The sequence below is a fragment of the Alternaria triticimaculans genome, assembly GCF_023758025.1.
Source record: "Alternaria triticimaculans strain BMP 0046 chromosome Unknown scaffold_12, whole genome shotgun sequence".
NCBI lineage: Eukaryota > Fungi > Ascomycota > Dothideomycetes > Pleosporales > Pleosporaceae > Alternaria > Alternaria triticimaculans.
In genome coordinates, this window is record NW_026055969.1 from 334,842 (window position 1) to 355,243 (window position 20,402).

At 53.7% G+C, this 20,402-nt stretch overlaps 7 protein-coding genes across 7 annotated transcripts; 2 read left to right on the forward strand and 5 right to left on the reverse strand.

Moving 5' to 3' along the window:
• Positions 1–1,874: 1,874 nt before the first annotated feature.
• On the reverse strand, positions 1,875–7,205 carry J4E78_007637 (uncharacterized protein; the record flags this gene model as incomplete). Its single annotated transcript, XM_049368242.1, has 6 exons — positions 1,875–2,417; positions 2,475–6,053; positions 6,534–6,623; positions 6,673–6,892; positions 6,963–6,985; positions 7,074–7,205. 6 exons carry the CDS (start codon positions 7,203–7,205, stop codon positions 1,875–1,877), a joined length of 4,587 nt encoding a protein of 1,528 aa, XP_049219896.1.
• A 483-nt stretch (positions 7,206–7,688) lies between these two features.
• Positions 7,689–8,264, reverse strand: J4E78_007638 (uncharacterized protein; the record flags this gene model as incomplete). Its single annotated transcript, XM_049368243.1, has 2 exons — positions 7,689–8,084; positions 8,139–8,264. 2 exons carry the CDS (start codon positions 8,262–8,264, stop codon positions 7,689–7,691), a joined length of 522 nt encoding a protein of 173 aa, XP_049219897.1.
• Positions 8,265–10,808: 2,544 nt separating this feature from the next.
• Positions 10,809–12,044, forward strand: HHP1 (casein kinase I; the record flags this gene model as incomplete). Its single annotated transcript, XM_049368244.1, has 4 exons — positions 10,809–10,820; positions 10,896–10,968; positions 11,022–11,510; positions 11,557–12,044. The coding sequence occupies 4 exons, from the start codon at positions 10,809–10,811 to the stop codon at positions 12,042–12,044; spliced, it is 1,062 nt and encodes a 353-aa protein (XP_049219898.1).
• A 1,991-nt stretch (positions 12,045–14,035) lies between these two features.
• Positions 14,036–15,150, forward strand: J4E78_007640 (uncharacterized protein; the record flags this gene model as incomplete). The annotated part of the gene is made up of 4 exons (XM_049368245.1): positions 14,036–14,101; positions 14,221–14,449; positions 14,550–14,577; positions 14,631–15,150. 4 exons carry the CDS (start codon positions 14,036–14,038, stop codon positions 15,148–15,150), a joined length of 843 nt encoding a protein of 280 aa, XP_049219899.1.
• A 390-nt stretch (positions 15,151–15,540) lies between these two features.
• Positions 15,541–16,494, reverse strand: J4E78_007641 (uncharacterized protein; the record flags this gene model as incomplete). Its single annotated transcript, XM_049368246.1, has 2 exons — positions 15,541–16,157; positions 16,218–16,494. The coding sequence occupies 2 exons, from the start codon at positions 16,492–16,494 to the stop codon at positions 15,541–15,543; spliced, it is 894 nt and encodes a 297-aa protein (XP_049219900.1).
• A 463-nt stretch (positions 16,495–16,957) lies between these two features.
• On the reverse strand, positions 16,958–18,970 carry J4E78_007642 (uncharacterized protein; the record flags this gene model as incomplete). Its single annotated transcript, XM_049368247.1, has 1 exon — positions 16,958–18,970. One exon carries the CDS (start codon positions 18,968–18,970, stop codon positions 16,958–16,960), a length of 2,013 nt encoding a protein of 670 aa, XP_049219901.1.
• Positions 18,971–19,542: 572 nt separating this feature from the next.
• On the reverse strand, positions 19,543–20,175 carry YAE1 (Essential protein Yae1, N terminal; the record flags this gene model as incomplete). Its single annotated transcript, XM_049368248.1, has 1 exon — positions 19,543–20,175. The coding sequence occupies one exon, from the start codon at positions 20,173–20,175 to the stop codon at positions 19,543–19,545; it is 633 nt and encodes a 210-aa protein (XP_049219902.1).
• Between the last annotated feature and the right edge of the window lie 227 nt (positions 20,176–20,402).

Genomic DNA, 20,402 nt, shown 5'->3' on the forward strand with positions numbered 1-20,402 from the left:
GGCTGAGCAGTTGTCGGTACTGAGCTTCTTCGACGGACCTCCACCGTAGACTGGCGTGAATCAAGAGGCGGAAACGTCTGATCATTTACGTCATCCGCAGCGAGAGACAGGACGGGAGAGATTTCGGGCCTTGGAGAGTCGTTCCGCAGTACAACTGATGGTATCGTGCTTGTTCGACGGGACCCCTGTGTAGGCTGTCGCGATGCCACACGAATGATAAGGGGCATCCTAGATGAGATCTCTGCCGCAGGTGAGGGGGTGCGTATAGTCGAAGGCTGCCGCTGAATAGCCGGTGTCACTGTGCTTGTACGTTCAACTCTTTGCGTAGGCTGACGTGATGTTGCACGTATAAGAACTGGCTGCCTAATCGATTCGTCTGCAACAGGTGATGACGTTGGTACAATGGAGTCCAGTCGCTGGGCAGTCGGTGATGTCGTATTTGTTCTATGGACGGGTAGCGTGGGTTGGCGAGAAGCCATACGCAAGAGAGCCGGTTGCTCAAGCGAGGGCTCTGCCACAGGCAACGTGGTGGCTAACATCGACTCTTGCCGCTGAATAGTCGGTGATGTCGTATCTCTTCTATGGACGGGTAGCGTAGGCTGACGAGAAGTCACACGCAAGAGAGCCGGTTGCTCAAGCGAGGTCTCTGCCACAGGCAACGAGGTGGCTAACATCGACTCTTGCCGTCCAATAGTCGGCGACATCGTACTTGTTCGACGAATCATCAGCGTATCCTGCCGAGAAGCTGCACGCGAGAAGACGGGCTCTTCTTCCAAGTCATCCATAGCAGGTGGTGATGTGGGCCTGGCAGAGTTTTGCCGCTGGACGCTACCTGTTGCAGTACTTGTTCGACGAATCCCTGGCGTGCCCTGTTGCGTGGACGCTCGCGAGATGAGAGGTTGTGCTTCCAAGTCATACGAAACAGATGGAGAAGTGGGTCTGATAGAGTCCTGGCGCTGGACGCTACCTGTTGCGGTACTTGTTCGACGCATCCCTAACGCGCCCTGTTGTGTAGGCGCTCGTGAGATGATTGGCTGTGCTTCCAAGTCATACGGAGAAGATAGAGAAGCGGGTCTGATAGAGTCTTGTCGCTTGTTGTTGGCTTTTGCACTGCTTGTGCGGCGGGTCTCCAGTGTAGGCTGGCGGAAAGTCGCACGCGAAATCACAGGTTGTGCTTCTGAATCATCCGCACTAGGTGGTGAAGCGGGCCTAACAGAGTCTTGTCGCTGAATCCTGGCTGTTGCTGTACTGGTACGGCGACTTGCAAGCGTTGGCTGGCGTGAAGCTAGACTCAAGAGAATGGGTTGTTCAGATGCGTTATCAGCAACCGATAGTGGGCTTGAAGGACCTTGTCGTAACTGAGATGGTGACATGGTAGCTGTCCGGCGAGTACCAAGCGTAGGGGAGAACGAAGCTGTGCGTGACAAAACGGGCGATTCCGGTAAATCTTCCACTACGGAAGAATAACTGGAAGGTATCGAGACAGCTATTGAGCCAGGTATGAATGATTCTTGTCGTTGCGCAAGAGGTGGCGCTGTACTTATTCGGCGAATTCGCTGCACAGGAGGCTGGAACTCAGGTTCTTCTTCAATGACCGGTGATGCAGTGTAGTGGTCGCTGTAAGTATCAGACGTGGCTTCACCGTACCCTTGGCCCACTTGACCCCGAAGTTGCGCCTCAATTTGAGGATCGTCCATCGTATCATACTGCGGGTTATCTAGCGCTTCATACGCCAGCTCAACATGCTGATCAGGCTCCATAACGTCACTGCTCTCATCAGTGGGCGCATGTTCAGCAGCTGGCAATGTCTGCAAGACGGCGGTGATCGAAGCAACAGCAGCCGGAAGCTCGTCTCTCGCCACTCGAAGCACCTCCTAGATCTCTTCAGGCGAAACGTCTTCAGCCTTGTATGGCTCTTGACCAGCAGATGGAGGCTCTTTCGGTTGAATGAGGATCCGAGTGAGTGCGCGACTGAGCCGAAGCTCGTCCACACTCTTATCGACAACGCTTTGAACTTCGTCTTCGACGGTGTTGGCGGCGTTGGAGCTGGGCCAGGTTGGCCTGCTCGAGATGCCAGTGGACGCTTTACTGAGAACACGCTGCACCATTGCGGTGACCAGATCGTCCTCCTGGTGATCCGGAACGTCAGCCCCGAGGTCTCCGATGTCGACAGTCTTGTTGCTCTGCCATGTAGATGCGCGTGAGAAGCCAGAGGGCACCTTGCTGAGAACACTTTGCACTATCTTGGCCACCAGATCATCATCATGCAGACTCGTAACGTCAGCTCCGGGCTCTTCATAGTCGACAGGTCTGATACCGTGCCACGTAGATGCTCGCGAGAGGCCACTGTTGGTCTTTTCGAGCGTAGGCTGCGTAAGCTCGCCGAACGGCTCGTCTTCGTCGTCGTGCTGACCAGTCTGAGTAGTATCGAAGTCAGTAGACGTATCCTCCTGCTATTCGGATTCGCGCGAGACGCTGGTAGGAGCCTTGCTGAGCCCACGCTCTACACTTTCAACAAGGGCTTCGTCTACCGGTGCATCATCATCCTTTTGCCATGTAGAGTTGCGCGAGAGACCAGTAAGAGCCTTGCTGAGTACACGTTGTACGGGCTCGACGAAGGAACTGTCTGCCGGATCGTCCCCTATACCAGCCCAAGTAGTATTGCGCAGGAGACCAGTAAGAGGCTTGCTGAGTACACGTCGCGTTGCGTCGACAGAAGCGTCCCTGATCCACGTAGAGGCCTGCAAGATACCAGGAGGGGACATGCTCAAAACACGCTGCACTGGCTCGATGTCGGGGTCTTCGACGGCCTCCTCATCTTCTCCATGCCATGTAGAGCTGCGTGAGAGGCCAGTAGGAATCTTGCTGAGCACGCGTTGCACGCGCTGTACCGAGTCGACGATGGCATCTACTTGCGATGTAGACGTGCGCGAGAAGTCTGCAGGGGTTGGGCTCAGTACACGCTGCACAAGTCCGAGACTGCGATTATCGACTGCTTCTTTCTCTTCCTCATCTCCGTCATCTTCTCCAGGCCGTGTAGCCCTGCGTGAGAGGCCGGTGGGGATCTTACTGAGCACACGTTGCACACGTTGTACCGAGTCGATCATAGCATCTTTCTGCGAAGTAGACGTGCGTGAGAGACCGGTAGGAGCTTTGCTTGATCTGCGCTGTGCTGGGTTGAAATCGAGGTCATCAGCAGCCTCTTCCTGGCTTTGCTCATGCCACGTAGAGCTGCGTGAGATGCCAGTAGGCGCTTTGCTGGAATCGAGGTCATCAGCAGCCTCTTCTCCCTGATTCTGCTCATGCCATGTAGAGCTGCGTGAGATGCCAGTAGGCGCTTTGCTGAGCATACGCTGTACTGAGTCGATAAGAGCGTCTCTCTGTAATGTGGATGTACGCGAGAGACCTGTGGGAGCTTTGCTGAGTACACGGTGTGCATGTGGTGCATCCGAATCAGTCACCGACTCAACCTCTGGTTGGTCTCGAAATTTGACGTCGAGATCTCCAGCGATGGAATCCAGTTCGTCCATAAGCTGTTCTCGGGCCTCCGAGAGTTCGGTCAAGTGCCTACGCGTTTGCTGTAGCCAGCTGTCTTCGGTAAGCGGCTCGTCCTCCGTAGCCCTGTTCTCTGCTGTTCCAAAGGAGACATCCGTGTGACGTGAGACAGAATCCATGGGTGTGGTCTCGTAAGGGGCGTTGTGGAACATGTCATCGTCGGTCGCGGTGGGCCTTCGGTCAAGATCGAAGCCAAGATCGTCAGCTGCAGATTTGACAAGGTCGACAAGATCGGGTATCGACTGCACTTCTTCACGCAGGCTCGATTGAGGATCGTTGAGGTTCGGCTTGACTTGGCCTGTAGCCCCAACGTTGAGTTTCTCTGCCGCTTTGGGTGGGAGATATGGGCAGGGTGGAAGCCAATCATCGTCTCGTCGACAAGATTCATGTGCTGAACGGCAGGATGTCCGGCAGCGATTCCTGTCACATCCGTTGGTATTGCATCGCTGAACAAGGTCTCCAGACACCCTTCGCAGCTGGTCGAGACTAGGTTGGGTGTTCTTGATGTTGCTGATGACATTCTGAAGTGTGTTTGCATGCTCTTCTAGGATATTGTCGATGATGTGACCCAACTCATCAGCGAATCTATCTCCGCATCTGTCATGCGACATGCTTTCAGACTGACACCGACGACGCCTCTGCCGGCGGCAACAGTCATCTGTGGAGATTTTCGATGAAGGGGTTGTAGAGGTCAACGACTCTGATGAAGCTCGTCTGCGTGTCCGCCGCTTCGTAGACAGTAGCTCTTCAAGCACTGGTACTCGGGTCGAACATTGCCGACATATTTTCTCTTGTGCAAGCTCGCGGTGTTCAGTTTTGCCCATGTATGAGAAGTGCCCACACGCTCGCTTGGTCCAATTGCCAGGGTCTCGTAACGGTCGGCTCGTCTTGTTGATGCCATGCGACTTGATTCGTGCGCCTGGGAAGCCAAAATCTTGTGTGACGCGACGTCCGTACCCTTGGCGGTTGTCGACATCGTCCGGCACTTTGGTCTCGCCATACTGCTCTTCGACACCAATGTTGGCAGTTGGTATCGAGCCTGAGATACAGCTTTGTCGAGAGACACTCATGTCACTTGCACCGTCGTGGCCGAGATTCCTTGCCACGATCTCCTCAGCTCGTCTACGCACACCAATGGACTTCCCGGACTGGTTGCGAAAATTTCCAATATCCGTACTCTGGGTCCACTCCGCGACACGATCAACGGGTTCCTTTGCTGAAGTACCACTCTCCGTCAAAGAAGCAGTGTGTGATCCACTGCGCCTGAGCCGTTTGGGTGAAATCCCGTTGTCTTCCTCGAAAGTCCTTCGAAGATCGCGACCAGACTTCGCACGTCTACCTTCCTGTTGCGACGGAGGGTTCGGATTGCTGGCTTGCCTGGTCTCAGCAGCTGGTATTGAACCGCGGGTAGCGAGACTCCTCACAATCTCATCAGAGGGGGCTATGTGATCAACCGGGTTGGCTCCGCCAGTGTCAGTGAGTGGCCTCTTGGAGGGATCATCGCTTGCAAAGCTGTCCTGTACAGCCTGTTGGCCGAAACTTGGAAGCCTTGCACCGTCGGATTTGCCTGCAAAGATGTTGGTAGACTTCCGACGACCAATGGATTCTCGCTCTATGTCGGAAAAATACTGCTCCTCTCCCTGATCAGATGGTACGGCCGGAGGCGTTGCTTTCTGTGTCGTGATGATGGGAGCGCTCTCATCGGCTTCGCCTTGTTTGTAGGGGATCACGGACTGCACAGATTCGCGAGTATCGTAGAATTCCGTGAGAGAAGACAACAGCAGCCCTGTATCGGGGGCTTGCTCATTAGGAGTAGAAGATAACTTCTGGTTTGGAGCACGGGCAGGAGGTTCGCCAGAGGCACTAGAGGCGTATGTTTGGGGAGCGAGCGCCTTCGCGGCACTGGTACCAGGAACTGAAGGTGGGGGACGGGACGCTGACGGACGTTGGAAGGCTTCCGTCTCGAAGAAGTCCTTGGCAGAGCGGACTGACTTGGGGACCTGTGGCTGTCTTGATGGCGGGTATGTTGTCTGGGTGCCGCGTCGACCCGGCTCTTGGGCCAGAGATTGTTGTTTGGAGTCTGTGACACCCACCGCAGGTGGCCGTGAACCGATATTGGAGCCAGCTTGGGAAGGCGGTACAGGTGCTGTTGTCACTGCCTCGGGCTCCCGGTACGGATGCTGGACCTTGTCCAATACTCGGCCATATGGGTTCCTGCCTTGCAAATAGGCAGGCGATTTGCGTCCGGAAGGAGGCGGTTGAGGTTCGCTCGATGCTTGTGGGAGGGGCAAAGCTGAGGGACTACTAGACTTGCGTCTGGATGTGGTCGGGTATGGTTGCTTCGCCTCTCCGGCTCCCGGTATCGTAGCAGGAGCTTCGAACCGACCCTGTCTAGTTCTTATGTTTGATGGTTGATTGCTCTGCTCGCGTAGTCCCGCATTGGTAGCTCGGGACGCAGAACTTGACGTGGGTTGGTCGAAGCCTCGGGGCATGAGACGCTAAATTTTTGGATAATGCGTTGCAGAAGTGAGAAGGGTGATGTTGTAGACGCGTGGTAACTGTTGATTGTGTGTAAGGAAAACTGCGATTGCTGTGGTGAAGTAAGACAAGCTGTAACGAAGTAAGACAGAGTAAGACTGGGTGCTAAAGAAGTAAGACAAACTGATAGAAGTGTAACAATAAAAGTAGTGTAGCTCGTAGGGTTGCTGGTGGGCTAAGGTACGGTCGGTCCGGATTGCAGAGGAATGTGGTCAAGAGGAGCGAAACTGCAAGATGTTTGGAATGTTTTGGTCACCTCAGGGAGCTCCTTCTATTCTTTGACCACGGAAAGCACGCATGCTCTGTGCTTGCTACTATACATACCGCGCATGCCGTACTCAAGGAACGCTATTTACACATTTACTTCAATGCAGCCTGCAGGCTCTCTAGGACCTGGGTCTTGTCAGCGCTTCCTGCTAAGATGTGTTTACGGTGCGTACCTCGAGCTCGATCTTGGCCTCAGCAATGTCAGCCTCACTGCCGTTTCCGCTGGCAATCTTCTGTGCCTCGCCGATCTGGTTCCTGACAGCCTATCTCCTTGTCAGTCGTTGTTCCCCATCTCCGTGCATCCGCTCATACCTCGGCGCTGAAGTCCTCCAATGGGTAGCCCTCGACGGCGTTGATGCTGAGGACGGAGTTGGGCTGCACAACAGCAAATCCACCAGACAGGAAGAATTGCTTGCTGCCACCCTGCTCCTCGATGATCTCGACTAGGCCGGGCTTCAGCTGCTCGATGGAGGCAACGTGGTTGGCCAGAACACCCATGTCACCGGTCTCCGCGGGGAGGTTGACCTGGACGCTGTAAAACATTTCATGTCAGTATTCGCGATTTCGCTTTGCGGGATCGGCCGGGCTCTCGAGAGACGTACACATCCTGGGATTTGTAGATAGACTGTTGACCACCAGTTAGCCTCTCAATTCAGATGCCAATTGCAACCTGGGGTATGCCCCCGCATGTTGCGACAGCTGGTATGGCGTACCTGATGCGGGAGAGCTAGGGAGAGCTTGATCTTGTCATTGGCGACTTCGGCGTACCCTCTGCGCTGGATGGGGCGGGCAATGGCAGCGGGCCTCGCGCGGAGGGCAGCTCGGGCGATGCGGAGAGAGCTCATGATGGACGGGGTGGTGGGGAAGATGTGGTCGGAGAATGTTCAATGTCGGTGTTCTGCGAGTTCTGCGCTCCCTCAGGTCACGGGGTTAGCCGACGCTAGCGCATCACCAACATCTTGACCATCTGAACTGGGTATCACAACACTGCACGAGAGCGCTTATTCTTCGCTCAACTACGTATCCAAGGCATTCAATGGGCTGTCTTCTACAACCTATCGGGAAACAAGCTGCATTTCATTAGCGTCAACCTAAAATTCTGATCCTAACTGCTGTTGGGAACCTTCATGCACCAGGCGTCAAAGGTCAACTAAAGATTCGCATTTTGTTGCATTCCTCAAAATTACGTGGGAATAACATGGTGTCTGTATTCAACTACTCCGGGGTATCTTATGCCAAAACGCCTGTTCCAAGATTGTGAACTCATGCGGCCCATATCATTGCTGACAGGCCAACTCATGCTTTCTCTGCGCTAATGTAGCAAAACATCAATCATCGTATAACTGCTGCGGTGCGGCCATGCTCATCCGCAACTGCCGCTCCCTCTGCTTCGCCTGCAACTCTAGCGTCTCCACGGCATAGCTAAGCCTATCCTTCTTCGCCTTCAAGGTCTTCATCCTCATTTCTTGTTGCGCGCTGATGGTTTTGCCTCCACTTCGCTGTGCGGTCCTGCTTGCTGGTCTGGGACCTGAGCTGCCATTGTTGTCGCGTCCGAGTCTACCATCGTTCAGGTCGCATTTCGCTATCAAGGACTGCTCGCGACGCTCCAGCTTGTCGAGGTAGTTTTCTACGCGCTTAAGAAGGTTATCGACCTCGGGGCGGATTTCTGAGAGGAGTGCTGATTGCGCGGTTTGGAGGTCAGACTCGGAGATGAGTTCGAAATGCTGTTCCAGGGTCAACACGATGCAGGTATAATCATGTTCTTAACGTGTACACACCCGTGTCGTCTGCAGTACTTTGGCCAATCGAGGGAAGTCGCTCACGCCTTGGTCCAGTATGTTGATAGACGAATCGAGTAATTGCATACTACTGCGCAGCGAGCCTACGCATCCTTCCAGCGCCATGATTGTGATCGGTTCGGCAATCGCAAGTGTGATCTGGACGCGAGCGAAGTGGGATGTTGCTCCCTCTTAGTACAATGGTGTGAGGGATCCGTGCGCAGACGCCAAGCATCTCCAGGGCTGTTCTTCGAGCGGAGCTCAACCCATCACCGCATCCCTCGCCGCAACCGTCAAATCAGTCCATTGCCCCTCCAACACACGTCACAATGCCTCTTCTCGGAAGGAAGTTCCCGGCGCAAATCGGTACGACACCCTGCACGCGCAGATAGTGGAAAGTCGAGCTTGAAAAGATTGCTAACGAGGTACTACAGCCAAGCCCATGTGGCCATTCTACGTCTCCGGTACGTTGCGCGACTTAGATTAGGGCAGAGAATACTTGGAGGAGCCCAATTGATGGACCGGAGGGAGATGGAATTGCTTGGGAGCCGAGGGCTCGCAGTGTGAGACAGGATTAACAAGAGTCAATAGGCCTCGTCATCCTCTACGGTGTCAACTCTGCCGCCAACGCCATGGCCCAGTGTACGTAATCCCCATCCCAGAGACGAAGCCATCCAGCTCGATCCATGTTCGCAGGCTGACCAGCACAGCCGATGAGTACAAGAACGACCCGCGCAACCCAGCCCTCAAGAACCAGGCGCCGAACCACTAAGCCGGATACTTCGCGATACGGGGAGCGGTCTTTGAGCATACGAGTGCAATCAGAGGCAGTGTATAATAGCCGTGGAGGAGGAGGATCATTCAAGGTCTCCGACTGAGATGGCTGTATAGACTTGGCAAAATCAACCCATCACGAACATATCATCTCTTGTGTTCTGCGGCTCTGGTCATGCGAGTGCGTGTCAACTGAATTGCAGGCAACTTTCCACGCAGAGATCGCTACCACGTTGCCAGGGAGCGTACTTCGGCTCAACCCAAGAGGATCAGACTATGGTCGGGTTTAATCCCATCTACCAGGCGGTTTCCGCATGCAGATCACCTGCTGCTAGACTATGTTTGACCTACAGACTATTCCAGATTCCCTTCGAACCTGTTTGTCACTACATGTTGATGGTGTACGCTGTCAAGATGGTATTCGGATGTTTCCGGTATCGAATGTTTCTGACATAGCTGAGCAGCTCTACAAAGGAGATTGTATAACTGTCCTCGCTATGAGAGGCGGGATGTGATGCTGTATCAGACCATGGGCACATGCTACGCGGTGCTTCATACAGTAAGTATAGCGGGTTCGGTTAGCAGGCATAACTATATAGTCCGAAGAGTTCTGCAGATGTGATGTCACAGCGAGAGAGTTGGGAGATAGTGTTAGGACCACCTTATACAAGAGAAAAACTAAACACCTAGAAGCCTACGTTGCTGTTAGGCTACTAACTTTGTAAGCTTTTATCTTAATGTAGGCTTTTAGGTGTTTAGTTTTTCCCTTAAATAGAGTAGGACTGATACTTTCCTTTGTTCCGAATGAAAAAGCATCTCGCTGAGCGCTATTGTGTTGTTGAAAGGTCTTGTACGGATATACGGGACATTCTTCATGGGGTAGTTTCTGGCTTTGAACGATGAAACTGTTATACGCAAGTGGTGTTTGCCTAGTCTGAATTATGATGTGTTTGCCGTACCCGACCTTCGTCACGAGACAGTTTCGGGCCGCAGTCTTTCCAGAACATCGGCTACGACGAAATTTCATTCTAGCAGCGGGACGGCGTCTGCAGGACGTTCTTGGTCAAAGTCAAATATAGCGCAATCGGTTCGCGAACTGCGCGAGATGCATAAAGGGGTAGATCTGTGGCTCAGTCGCATGATGCGGCAGTCAGGCGACGGCATTTGAAACGGGCAGTGGCATTTCGACAGTGACACCCTGGACATGTGCGGACACGCACGACGCAAACGGCGGTGCGATGGGTCGTGATGCCTCCGAGCGGCTCAGGGATGTGATTTGCGGTCCGCATGCTTGATACACGGCGGCGGGCAGCGGGCAGCAGTCCACGGTGAAAGAGCTCGCTAGCGCGCCAAGGACGGTGGCCGAATACAAGGCAGGTGGCTCTCATCCTGCCATCAGCGTTCCTTTGATACAGCACCACGATCACAGTGTGCTTGTTCTACCGGCCTCTTGTGCTGTCCCGTGCCCTGCAGCTGCCTCTCTGTGTCGTTTTCGCTAGAGTTGCAAACCTCGCCCGCCCGCCAGCCCGCACCTACGCTCTCCGGCATCGTTGATCGTTGGGCTCATTCACGCCCTACAGTAAGTCCTGCCCAGCTCGTCAGTCGGCTCCGCCCTCTGCCCCCGGTGCCCTATTTATCTCTCACCACGACGCACCTGCTCGCTGGCCTTTCCTTTACCTGTCGGTCAACACGCTCGACTGCCTCCCTTAGCGTTTCTCGGCTGCCCGCTCCGCTTACTCACCGCCTTGTTGGCTAAAGCCTCATACTGACCGGTCCACCGCAGCAGGCTGATCCTCAAAACACCACCGCGCCCCCATCGTCACAACACTCGACCCACCCCCCTCAACACCTCCCTCCACCACAGGCCAACCTCCTTAAGGTTGCACCTCTGCAAGCATGACGACAATGGTACGCCCCGACCCCGCTTGCCGTCACCACGGCGGCCAAGCACCGCTCCGCAGGACCCCAGGCTGACAGTAGCAGGACCTCCGCGTCGGCAACAAGTACAGAATCGGCCGCAAGATTGGTAGCGGCAGTTTCGGTGACATCTACCTCGGTACGTAGCCGCCGCCCATCGCCCACCACCCCCAGCACCGCTGACGTCTACAGGTACCAACATCATCTCTGGTGAGGAGATCGCCATCAAGCTCGAGAGCGTCAAGGCGAAGCACCCCCAGCTCGAATATGAGGCCCGCGTCTACAAGTCGCTCGCTGGCGGTGTCGGCATCCCCTTTGTCCGCTGGTTCGGAACCGAGTGCGACTACAACGCCATGGTCCTGGACCTGCTCGGCCCTTCCCTCGAGGATCTCTTCAACTTCTGCAACCGCAAGTTCTCCCTGAAGACTGTTCTGCTCCTCGCCGATCAGCTCATCTCCCGCATCGAGTACATCCACGCCAAGTCCTTCATCCACCGCGACATCAAGCCCGACAACTTCCTTATGGGCATTGGCAAGCGCGGCAACCAGGTCAATGTCATCGACTTTGGTCTGGCCAAGAAGTACCGCGATCCCAAGACGCACTTCCACATCCCGTACAGAGAGAACAAGAACTTGACTGGTACCGCCCGCTACGCCTCCATCAACACTCACTTGGGTGTCGGTACGTATCCCGCACATCATCCAGCTTGCTAAACTAACATGACCAGAACAATCCCGCCGTGACGACATGGAGTCTCTGGGCTATGTCATGCTTTACTTCTGCCGTGGATCCCTTCCCTGGCAGGGTCTTAAGGCGGCCACCAAGAAGCAGAAATACGACCGCATCATGGAGAAGAAGATGACGACTCCCACCGAGGTCCTCTGCCGTGGCTTCCCCAACGAGTTCGCCATCTACCTCAACTACACCCGTTCCCTCCGCTTCGATGACAAGCCCGACTACTCGTACCTCCGCAAGATTTTCCGCGACCTCTTCGTCCGTGAAGGCTTCCAGTACGACTACGTGTTCGACTGGACCGTCTACAAGTACCAGAAGAACGCCCAAGCCATCGCCCAGGCTGCCAACCAGGGCCAGGGCGAGGAAGACGACAAGGGCCGCGGACGCCACGTCACCACCACCGCCGCTGCCAACGCGGGCACGGCAGCTGGCACCAAGCGCGGTCCGGTCAACGCGCGCCAGGAGGGCACCGGAATGTGAGTTCGATATATCTGATCCTCGTAAGGGACCCTCTCCTTTGCGTTTGGTGTTGAGAACGCTTAGCGCGGGGGGCGCCAGATCCAGATTTTACTAACCTTCTTCCTTCTTTCAGGCAGCTTCGTTCGGCCAACAAGCGTGGCGGGGACCAGTATGCATCTGGTTACTGATTTGATGCGGCTTTCGATTCGTCATCTCAACTCTTGCGTGACCGCTTCTTCTGACGCGGCTCCGCACACACAACGAATGGGAAATGCGGCATTGCCGTCCTGGCAACATATTGGACGGCGTCGCTCCTTGATCAGTTCATGGGATCCATTCGTCAGACACCTCGTACGGACCTAGGAAGACATTCCACTGTCTTGCGTTTCTCACGGCCATGCGTCTCTGACGACTATCTCACATCTCTGGAAGCTCGACCCACACGGTATCTCCATTTGGCATCACAGTTCGGCTTGTAAACACATCTCAACTCCTTCCGGATTACAGCCAACCGATTATCTTGGTCGTCCTGCACAGCTAGTGTTACTGGGCAGCTCTCCAGCTGATGACTGATCTTTGTTTGACTTTACGGCTTTCACCTCGCATTAATTATCCCCTGCCCCCTCGTCCTTTCATGTGGTTCTTAGTACTTTCCTTGAGTTTCCCCCCTTCGGATATGTCTGCCAGCTTGTGGGGAGGTAAAGCTTAACAAGGGGACGATTTTAAATTGTATCTGGCGAAGAGTGTATGTGACTGAAGCTTGGCTGGTAGACTCGAAGGGTTGCAATGGGGTTGGCGGCTAGTAGTCCGCGTGATTGACGGATCTCCATCAAGGAGGCTGCTTCCAGGGACGGGAAAGGAACATCTAGCTCGCCACGACCATTGCGCTTGGAGATGGGGAAAGGGGACGTGTGGTGCGAGTGATGGTGCTTTTAGTTTTGTTTGCTTTGGAATTATATGCTTTTCTCGCACCGCTGATTGAATGTTTTGCGTGATGCCCGTGACTGGTATACTGCTTGTGACTTGACTTGCTTGATGGGCCAATGAAGAACTACGGATGGATACTCCAGCTAGACTTCGAGCTTCAGCGAGGATGTGATGCAGTTTTCTTTTCTTACATTCATCTGAGTCGGCTAAAGCTGCAATAACGCAGAGCGAAGAGCAACATCTTCATATTTCGAGTGTTATGGACTTTCCAGTGCCATTTGTATCTGCCTTTCCAGGCTATCAGGACTTTGCGCGTGGAACATGAACAGGTGGTTTGGGACTGTAACAAAGATTTCGAATCACATGCTTCAGAATGGATTCACAAAAAGGCTAGGTGTTCTAGGGATATACCTTCACAGTACTACGGGTTATAGTTTTTGATGCTGTGCACCTTGTGCGAAATGTGGCTTAAGATAGTGACTTTGCCTGCTTCACACGGAGTGTGCGCGTGCGCGTCATGCGGTAAGTACGATTTACTATCTTAGAGTTCCTATCAGATCTCATTGAAAAAAGCGCGAACGATCAAATTGATTCCGCACATGAGTCCGTTAAGGCTTCTGTGCTGTGCATGCGATGTTGTGGATGTAGTAGCCCGTGATGACGTGCCTCGTAACCCTGCCGAGGTAAAACGCGACATCGTTCTTCACAGTATTGTCAGCAACCCAGGCACAGGTACGCGACTACATCACCTCGCTGCATCATCTCTCATCACGCAATCAGCATCAAAGCATAACATCTAATTGCTTTGTTCTTTAGATCGCGTTTACATGGTCTGACTCGACAACACATTCAACACTAGACTTCGTTCAGTCGCCCGAACCGAGGCCTGTCGCGTCTTGCGGGGAAAGCTTACTATTCATCTTCCACAAGTACACTCCGTCTCGATAGTCTGGAGTTTCATCACCCATCTTACCATCCACCTACCTAAAACAGAGTGTTATTAGGAGAATCTTTGCGACATCGTAATCGGTGATCTGCTCTACCGCCTCAAAGAACAGCGCGAAAGAGCCAGGAAAACAAACATCATGACTTCTTCATCGGATTACTCGGATATCAAGTTCGAGATCAAGGGCAAGATCGGTATCATTAAGGTAACATTCAAAGACCCCATCATCCATCCGTGCGGCACACTCCCGAATCCGTCCGGACGATCTTGCCAATTCACCCATGGGTAAACATCACAGCATGCGTCCGCTAACACATCCATTAGTTCAACCGACCCAAGGCCCTGAACTCTTTTGGCGGAAACCTCATTCCCGACATCATCGCCGGATTACGCGTTCTCAATGAGCACCCAGACACCATCTTCACCGTGCTAACAGGCGAGGGACGCTTCTTCTCGGCTGGCGCGGACGTCAAGGGAATCGCTGGAGGAGGCAGCGAAGCCTTCAAGAACGATGCGGAGAAGAAGCTGAGTTATATGTCAAGGTTCAGCTATGGTATGTCCGCCTCTTGATCTTGCTTATACCGCAACTTTATTTTCATGTTGAAATGTGATGGCACTTCTGAATTGTAGTACTAACTCTGACATGGGCACAGCAACGGAGCTTCTACGTTCGATGATCGAGTAAGTCTACCTACACTCATGTATTCCCACACAGCGAAACTGACACCCCACAGCCACCGCAAAGTCCTCATCCTCGCGCTCAACGGCCCCGCCGTCGGCGGCGGCGCAGCCTGGTTTCCAGGCATCGCCGACATCGTCCTCGCCTCCTCAACCGCGTGGCTCCAATGCCCCTTCTCCGCCCTCGGTCTCGTCCCCGAAAACGGGTCCGCCCTCTCCTTCGCGCAATCCATCGGCATCCACCGCGCAAACGACTTCCTCATGTTTGGCCGCAAGCTCTCCGCGCAAGAGCTGCTCGATGCCGGCTTGTACAATTACGTGTGGGATGCTACTGGCGACGAGTTCCATGGCAAGGTCGAGGCGTTCTTGGAGGAACAGCTTAAAGTGAATGATGGCAAGAGTATGATTGAGATGAAGAGGTTGCAGAATGCACCGATTAGGGATGCGAGGTTGGTGGCTGTGGTTAATGCTGTGGATGCGTTGGCGGAGCGGTTTGTTGAGGGGGCGCCGATGGAGAGGTTTGAGATTAAGAGGAGGGAGATGGAGGAGAAGAGTAAGGCGAGGTCGAAGATTTGATTGGAAGGTTTAGATGGGAACGCTTCTCGTCCTCCAAGATTATCTGTATTCTATCACGCCATCCTCGTCAAGAATATGAAGATGCGTGTCGTTTCCTCGGGATCTACAACCAGTGATATCCACGCGACACGATAAGCTAACTCTTGTACGAACAATAGATCCAATACAATCGCCGTCGTCGACTTCTGATTTCGTATTCCAGTCTAAGAAGCCCTAGTGAGGAACCACAACAATTCCTGTACACAAGCTTCAAATCCTAAGTATAGGAATTGTGCAAGACCTTTATGCATTCGAAACATCAAACGAATAGTCCAAAGCACTATACATACATTCCCCATCAAGGTCCCCGTACCCACACCCTCAGTCCAATCCCTCAACCCACCCATCCACCTAAGCATACTCTACCGTATTCCTCAGCGTCCCAATCTCCGGACTAAGCGTAACCTCCACGACATCTCCCGGCTTCAAAAACTGCGGCTCCTTCATCGCATACCCCACGCCCGCACACGTCCCCGTCATGAAAACCGTGCCCTTCTTCAGCGTAGTCCCCTGACTACAATAACTCACCAACGTCGGAATCTTGAAGCACAAATCATCGATCCCAGAACTCTGTCTCAGATCCCCATTCACCACCGTCTTGAGATGCAATTTCGACGGATCAGGGATCACGCGTGGGGAGACGAGTTGAGGGCCCAAGGGTGCGTACGTGTCGAAGCCTTTGGAGAAGTTCCATTGTGGGACTGTGCCGGCGAGGAGGGGGTCGCGTTGGAGTTTTCGGGATGAGACGTCGTTGCCGGAGGTGTAGCCGCCGATGTAGTTGAAGGCGTCGGCTTCGGAGACGTTTTTGGCGTCTTGCGAGATTATGAAGCAGAGTTCGCCTTCGTAGTCGGCTTGGTTGTCTTGGGCGAGTTTGGGGATGACGATGGGGGCGTTGTGGTCGTTTAGGCAGGTGTTGGCTTTGATGAAGGTTGAAGGGTAAGGAGGAAGGGTGCGGCCGCCTTCTTGGACTGGACGTGGGGAGGTCAATGGTTTGAGAAGAGGGTATGGGGTGTGTGAGAGATACTTACTGTGTTTGATGAAGTTTAGACCTATGCACCGGATGATGGGTACTTCGTCTGTGGTCACGGGGCCTAGTAGCTTCTTGACGGTGACTTCCTCATCGGTAACCTTGGTGGCGGGGTCAAAGATGTCATTGTTCTTAACATCGATTACCTTGGCCTTTAGTCCCGTCTCTTCTGTCGTCGTACCGACATCGAATTCTGGCGAGGGGAGGATAGGTTGACCCCGCAGCTCACGCCCATCTGTGGCGATGAAGCGGATAAGTCTGTCCCAGTTTGGTGCCATTGTGTGCAGTAGATACGAAATGATGGTGGAAATCTTGATCTTCCTACAAGTAGTGTTCTACGTATTTGAAGGGCTAGGATCGGAGTCTATGGTGGATATATGTTCTACCGGGTCTGCCTGACGCGATGCCGGAAAGATCCATGGATGTGGGGAGGTTCGGAAATGTCGAGCGGGATGCTAGTGCGGGGCATTCTTTGCGTGAACTTTGTTCAGGAACGCGCGGATTAGGTCTTTTTCGGGGCTTGTTGTGAGACCGTAGTAGATGATGGTTTCCAGTAGTCTCCACGGGCTTCGCTAAGTTTGAGAGTAGACGTTCGTGGTATACAAGCAGATGGCGACACGGAACAACTCTTTAACGGGTTCGTCATGCACTTACAAGACTAGAACAACTACTCCTATACAGTCATAATCTATAAAAGGCATTGCTGCTTAGATGAGGGGAATTAAACATATTATACAGCTACTAGCCCTCAAAGACGCCATGTTGAAGATCAACACCAAAGTCCTTTGCCATGACACGCATGTGCGCTTCGATATCATCCTCCATACCTCCGCCGACACCGACCAATTGCTTGAGCTTACTCCAGAGGAAGACCGCATCGCTGAGTGTAAGCACGAACCGGAAGCGCAGATGCTGGATCCAGTTCTTCCATCTCTGGCTCACACTCAGATCTTTGGATTCGATCAAAGCCCTACTTGCCCATAGTCCAGTGATCTTGATGCGGTTGACAGGTGAACCGAGGAATTGATTGTTGCCTTGTACGATACGTAGGTTACGGCCAATGAAGAGAAGTTCACGTGGAAACTTCGCGTCGTCGCCGAGAATGAGCTTGATGGCGTCGCGGCCTTTGGCTTGCATTTCAAAGGCTCGCTCCGCTTGGTCTTTTCCCTTCATTTCGGATTTGAGAACACCTGCTACACTCTTGTCGCCACCTTCGTACGGACGCATGAGCGTTGCTGATGCGAAGATGTCGGCGTGCTTTACGCCCCAGCTGGTGACGATCTCCTCGATCTTGGCGTTGTCAAAAGCGAGGAGCGACTTCCAGAATTCAGCGTATTGGAGACGAAACTTGGGATCCATTCGAATGTACAGACCGTGATCGATGAGGACGACTTCCGGCTGTCCGTTAGGCAGGCGGCGGACGAAGATGTTTCCTGGATGGGGGTCACAGTGTACCGCACCCCAGAGGAACATTTGTGCTGAGAAGAGATCGACGATAGTGTTCATGGTGGTCTTCAGGGAAACGCCGAGGCCGCCTTTTTCGTCGTTGCCTCTCCATGAGCTACGGTCAGGCTTAAAGAACTCGTGCTGTGTGGCGTCCTCCGGCGCATGTGTATCGATCTTAGCGTCTCGGGGGATTGGTGGTAGCTGATTACCACCTGCACCGGGGCTGCCTCTGCGCCATCCACCCTTCCAGCTGTTTGTGATGCCCTCCTTGTCCCACAACCTGACACCTTCGATCCATTCCGCAGTCATGACACGCTTGCTTGAAAGCTCGCGGTACACTGCAGGAATGTAGACCCGACCGTTGAGTCGCGGTTCTCCGGCCACAAGCCCCTTCATCTCTACCGCGTTGTCTGCCTCGTTCTCGAAATCCGTTTCCAGCATTAGGCGCTCCGAGATGTATGGAACTAGCGTGTAAACAGGGATGCCGAACCACCAGGTATACACTTTGGAAACGACCTTGAATGCCCAAAGGTCCCACCCCACCTGTTGGGCAATCTCTCTCTTCTGAATCTTGATGGCGACCTCCCTTCCATCTGCCAGTCTTGCCCAGTGCACTTGCGCAACACTCGCACTAGCCCTTGCAGTCTTTTCCATTATGCCCCGACCGTCCTGTCCTTCCCGTGTGAAGCTGACACCGAAGACGTCCTCGACGCTTTTGCCAAAGTCCTCTCGTATGACTTGCTCGACTTCCCACCATTCGTTCTGCGGCGCATCGTCGAACATTTGCTGGAACATCTTCTGGAACTGTGGTGGCAATATCGCGCTCTGCATAGCAATCGCCTGTCCAATCTTCAAGTATAGTCCGCCATTGTACCGCAGCAGGTCGAATATCCTCTGCGCATTCCGCGCATGCAATTCTTCAATGCTGTTCGCAAGCGGAGGATGCGCACGGAAGTTGATCTTGTAGTCTATGCCTATCAAAAGGCCGGTCTTGAATGTGCGCAAACTGCGTGTGATGGACGAAGCGTAGAATTGCCGGTCAGCTAGCCACCCAGCACCGAGTAGTGCAGAGATGACAGCAAGGCGGCGCACCCATTTCCGGCGGGTAAACGGAGGCTTGACTTTACGTTGTCGTGGTTTCGGTAGGTCTGCGGGGTTCGGAGGGCGCAGAGGCTCCCATTGCTGTGTCTGGAGGCGGCGCGCGAGTGGTGCCTGGTAGAGTCGCGTGGGGGAGAAGGTTGACGTCAGCAATCGTGATGTTGCATGTTGCGCAGGTGCTCTTCGAAGAGCAGACAAGCCATGTATCATGGCTGTCGGAAACAGGGTGAAGACAGCACGGGAAATGTGTAGTATGACATGAGGAGCACGTCGTGAGATTGCATTATCTGTCGCGCATTGTCGGACTTAAAGTCATGACGGCATTTTCAACGCCGCCAATTGCCCGCCTACAACCGTTATTTCGTCCGTGCACCATCTAGAGGTGTCAGCCTCATGCTCCGATATAACCCGAACTTCTGCTTCTATCGTAGCTGTATCTACTTGTTCTTTGTAATCTTTGCGAGGTTCGTTATCTAGCCAAAACTTTTGACTTTGTGAAGCTGCGCGGGATGGGAAAGGATAGGACGTTGTGTGCCAATATTTGCCTTCCCTTATCCTATCTCGAGATGGTGTAGTTCTGCTTCATCTTCCGTCAACAGGAGGCCACCTCTTCCTTGAGCGACCTATAGAGCGTTCCGATCGGGAACATGGAGAGGCGATTGCTGTGATGGCGTTGACACCACTTCAGCCCTTGCTGAGGCAAGTAGGGCTTTGTCGTGATGTCGATATGCCAGGCAAGGAGTGGGAATGCGAGAGAGCACCTTGGTAACCTTCGGAGTCACTCATGATTGTTCGTCCTGCGGCACTTGACTCTTCTCCACAGCCTTGAGATCAACGTCCCACCTCTTTGCCAGGTCCTCAACCACGCCCATCCACTTCTTCACTACAGGATGCTGATCCGAGACCTCCCTGAATGTAGGGTCATCGTCTTTTCCTACAACGCCCCACTTCCATATACCCTCTTCGTCTACCCACTGGCGGCCTAGCAACTCCTCGATGGCGAGCTCCTTACGCGCAGAATCAAAGACCTGTGACACTTCCTTGTGGACTTGCTCATCATGACCCCTCCAGGCCGCGACAAAGCCTTGTAGAACTCCTAGTATGTAGCCGACGCGTAGGCCTAGGTTGGCACCGAGAGAGTAGCCTTCATCGAATCCTTCTTGCACGTATTGGCCTTTGCTGTTTGCCAGACCCTCTCGGTATGCATCTGTGTCGAGCGCTCGTTGACGCGAAGGGAGGTCGGATAGTATTTCGTGAGCGCGTACATAGGGGACGTTCGCTGAGAGGGTGGGTGAAGCGGGCGCTGAACCGTAGATGTCGTCGAGTGCGTTTTCGTGTGGAGGCGTAGGTGGAGCGTGTCCGGCAGCGAGCTGCGTCGGGTCCAAAGTAGGTGACATGTCACCGAATGTGTTCATGGTGGGCGTGTTTCCTCCCCAGTAGAAAATGCGCGAAACGTGAATCCAGTCATGTTGCGAAATGTACTTGGTGGGGTGAAGGGTGAGGATCTGGTGGGACTAGCGCTGTCTTCGGCGGACGCGGAGGATTGAGCCTGTTCGAGTGGGAGCACCAGCTTCCTACCTGTATGCACCCTCAGCAACGCTCTCAAGCATACAGTCTGAGTACACAATGCTCCGCTAGAATC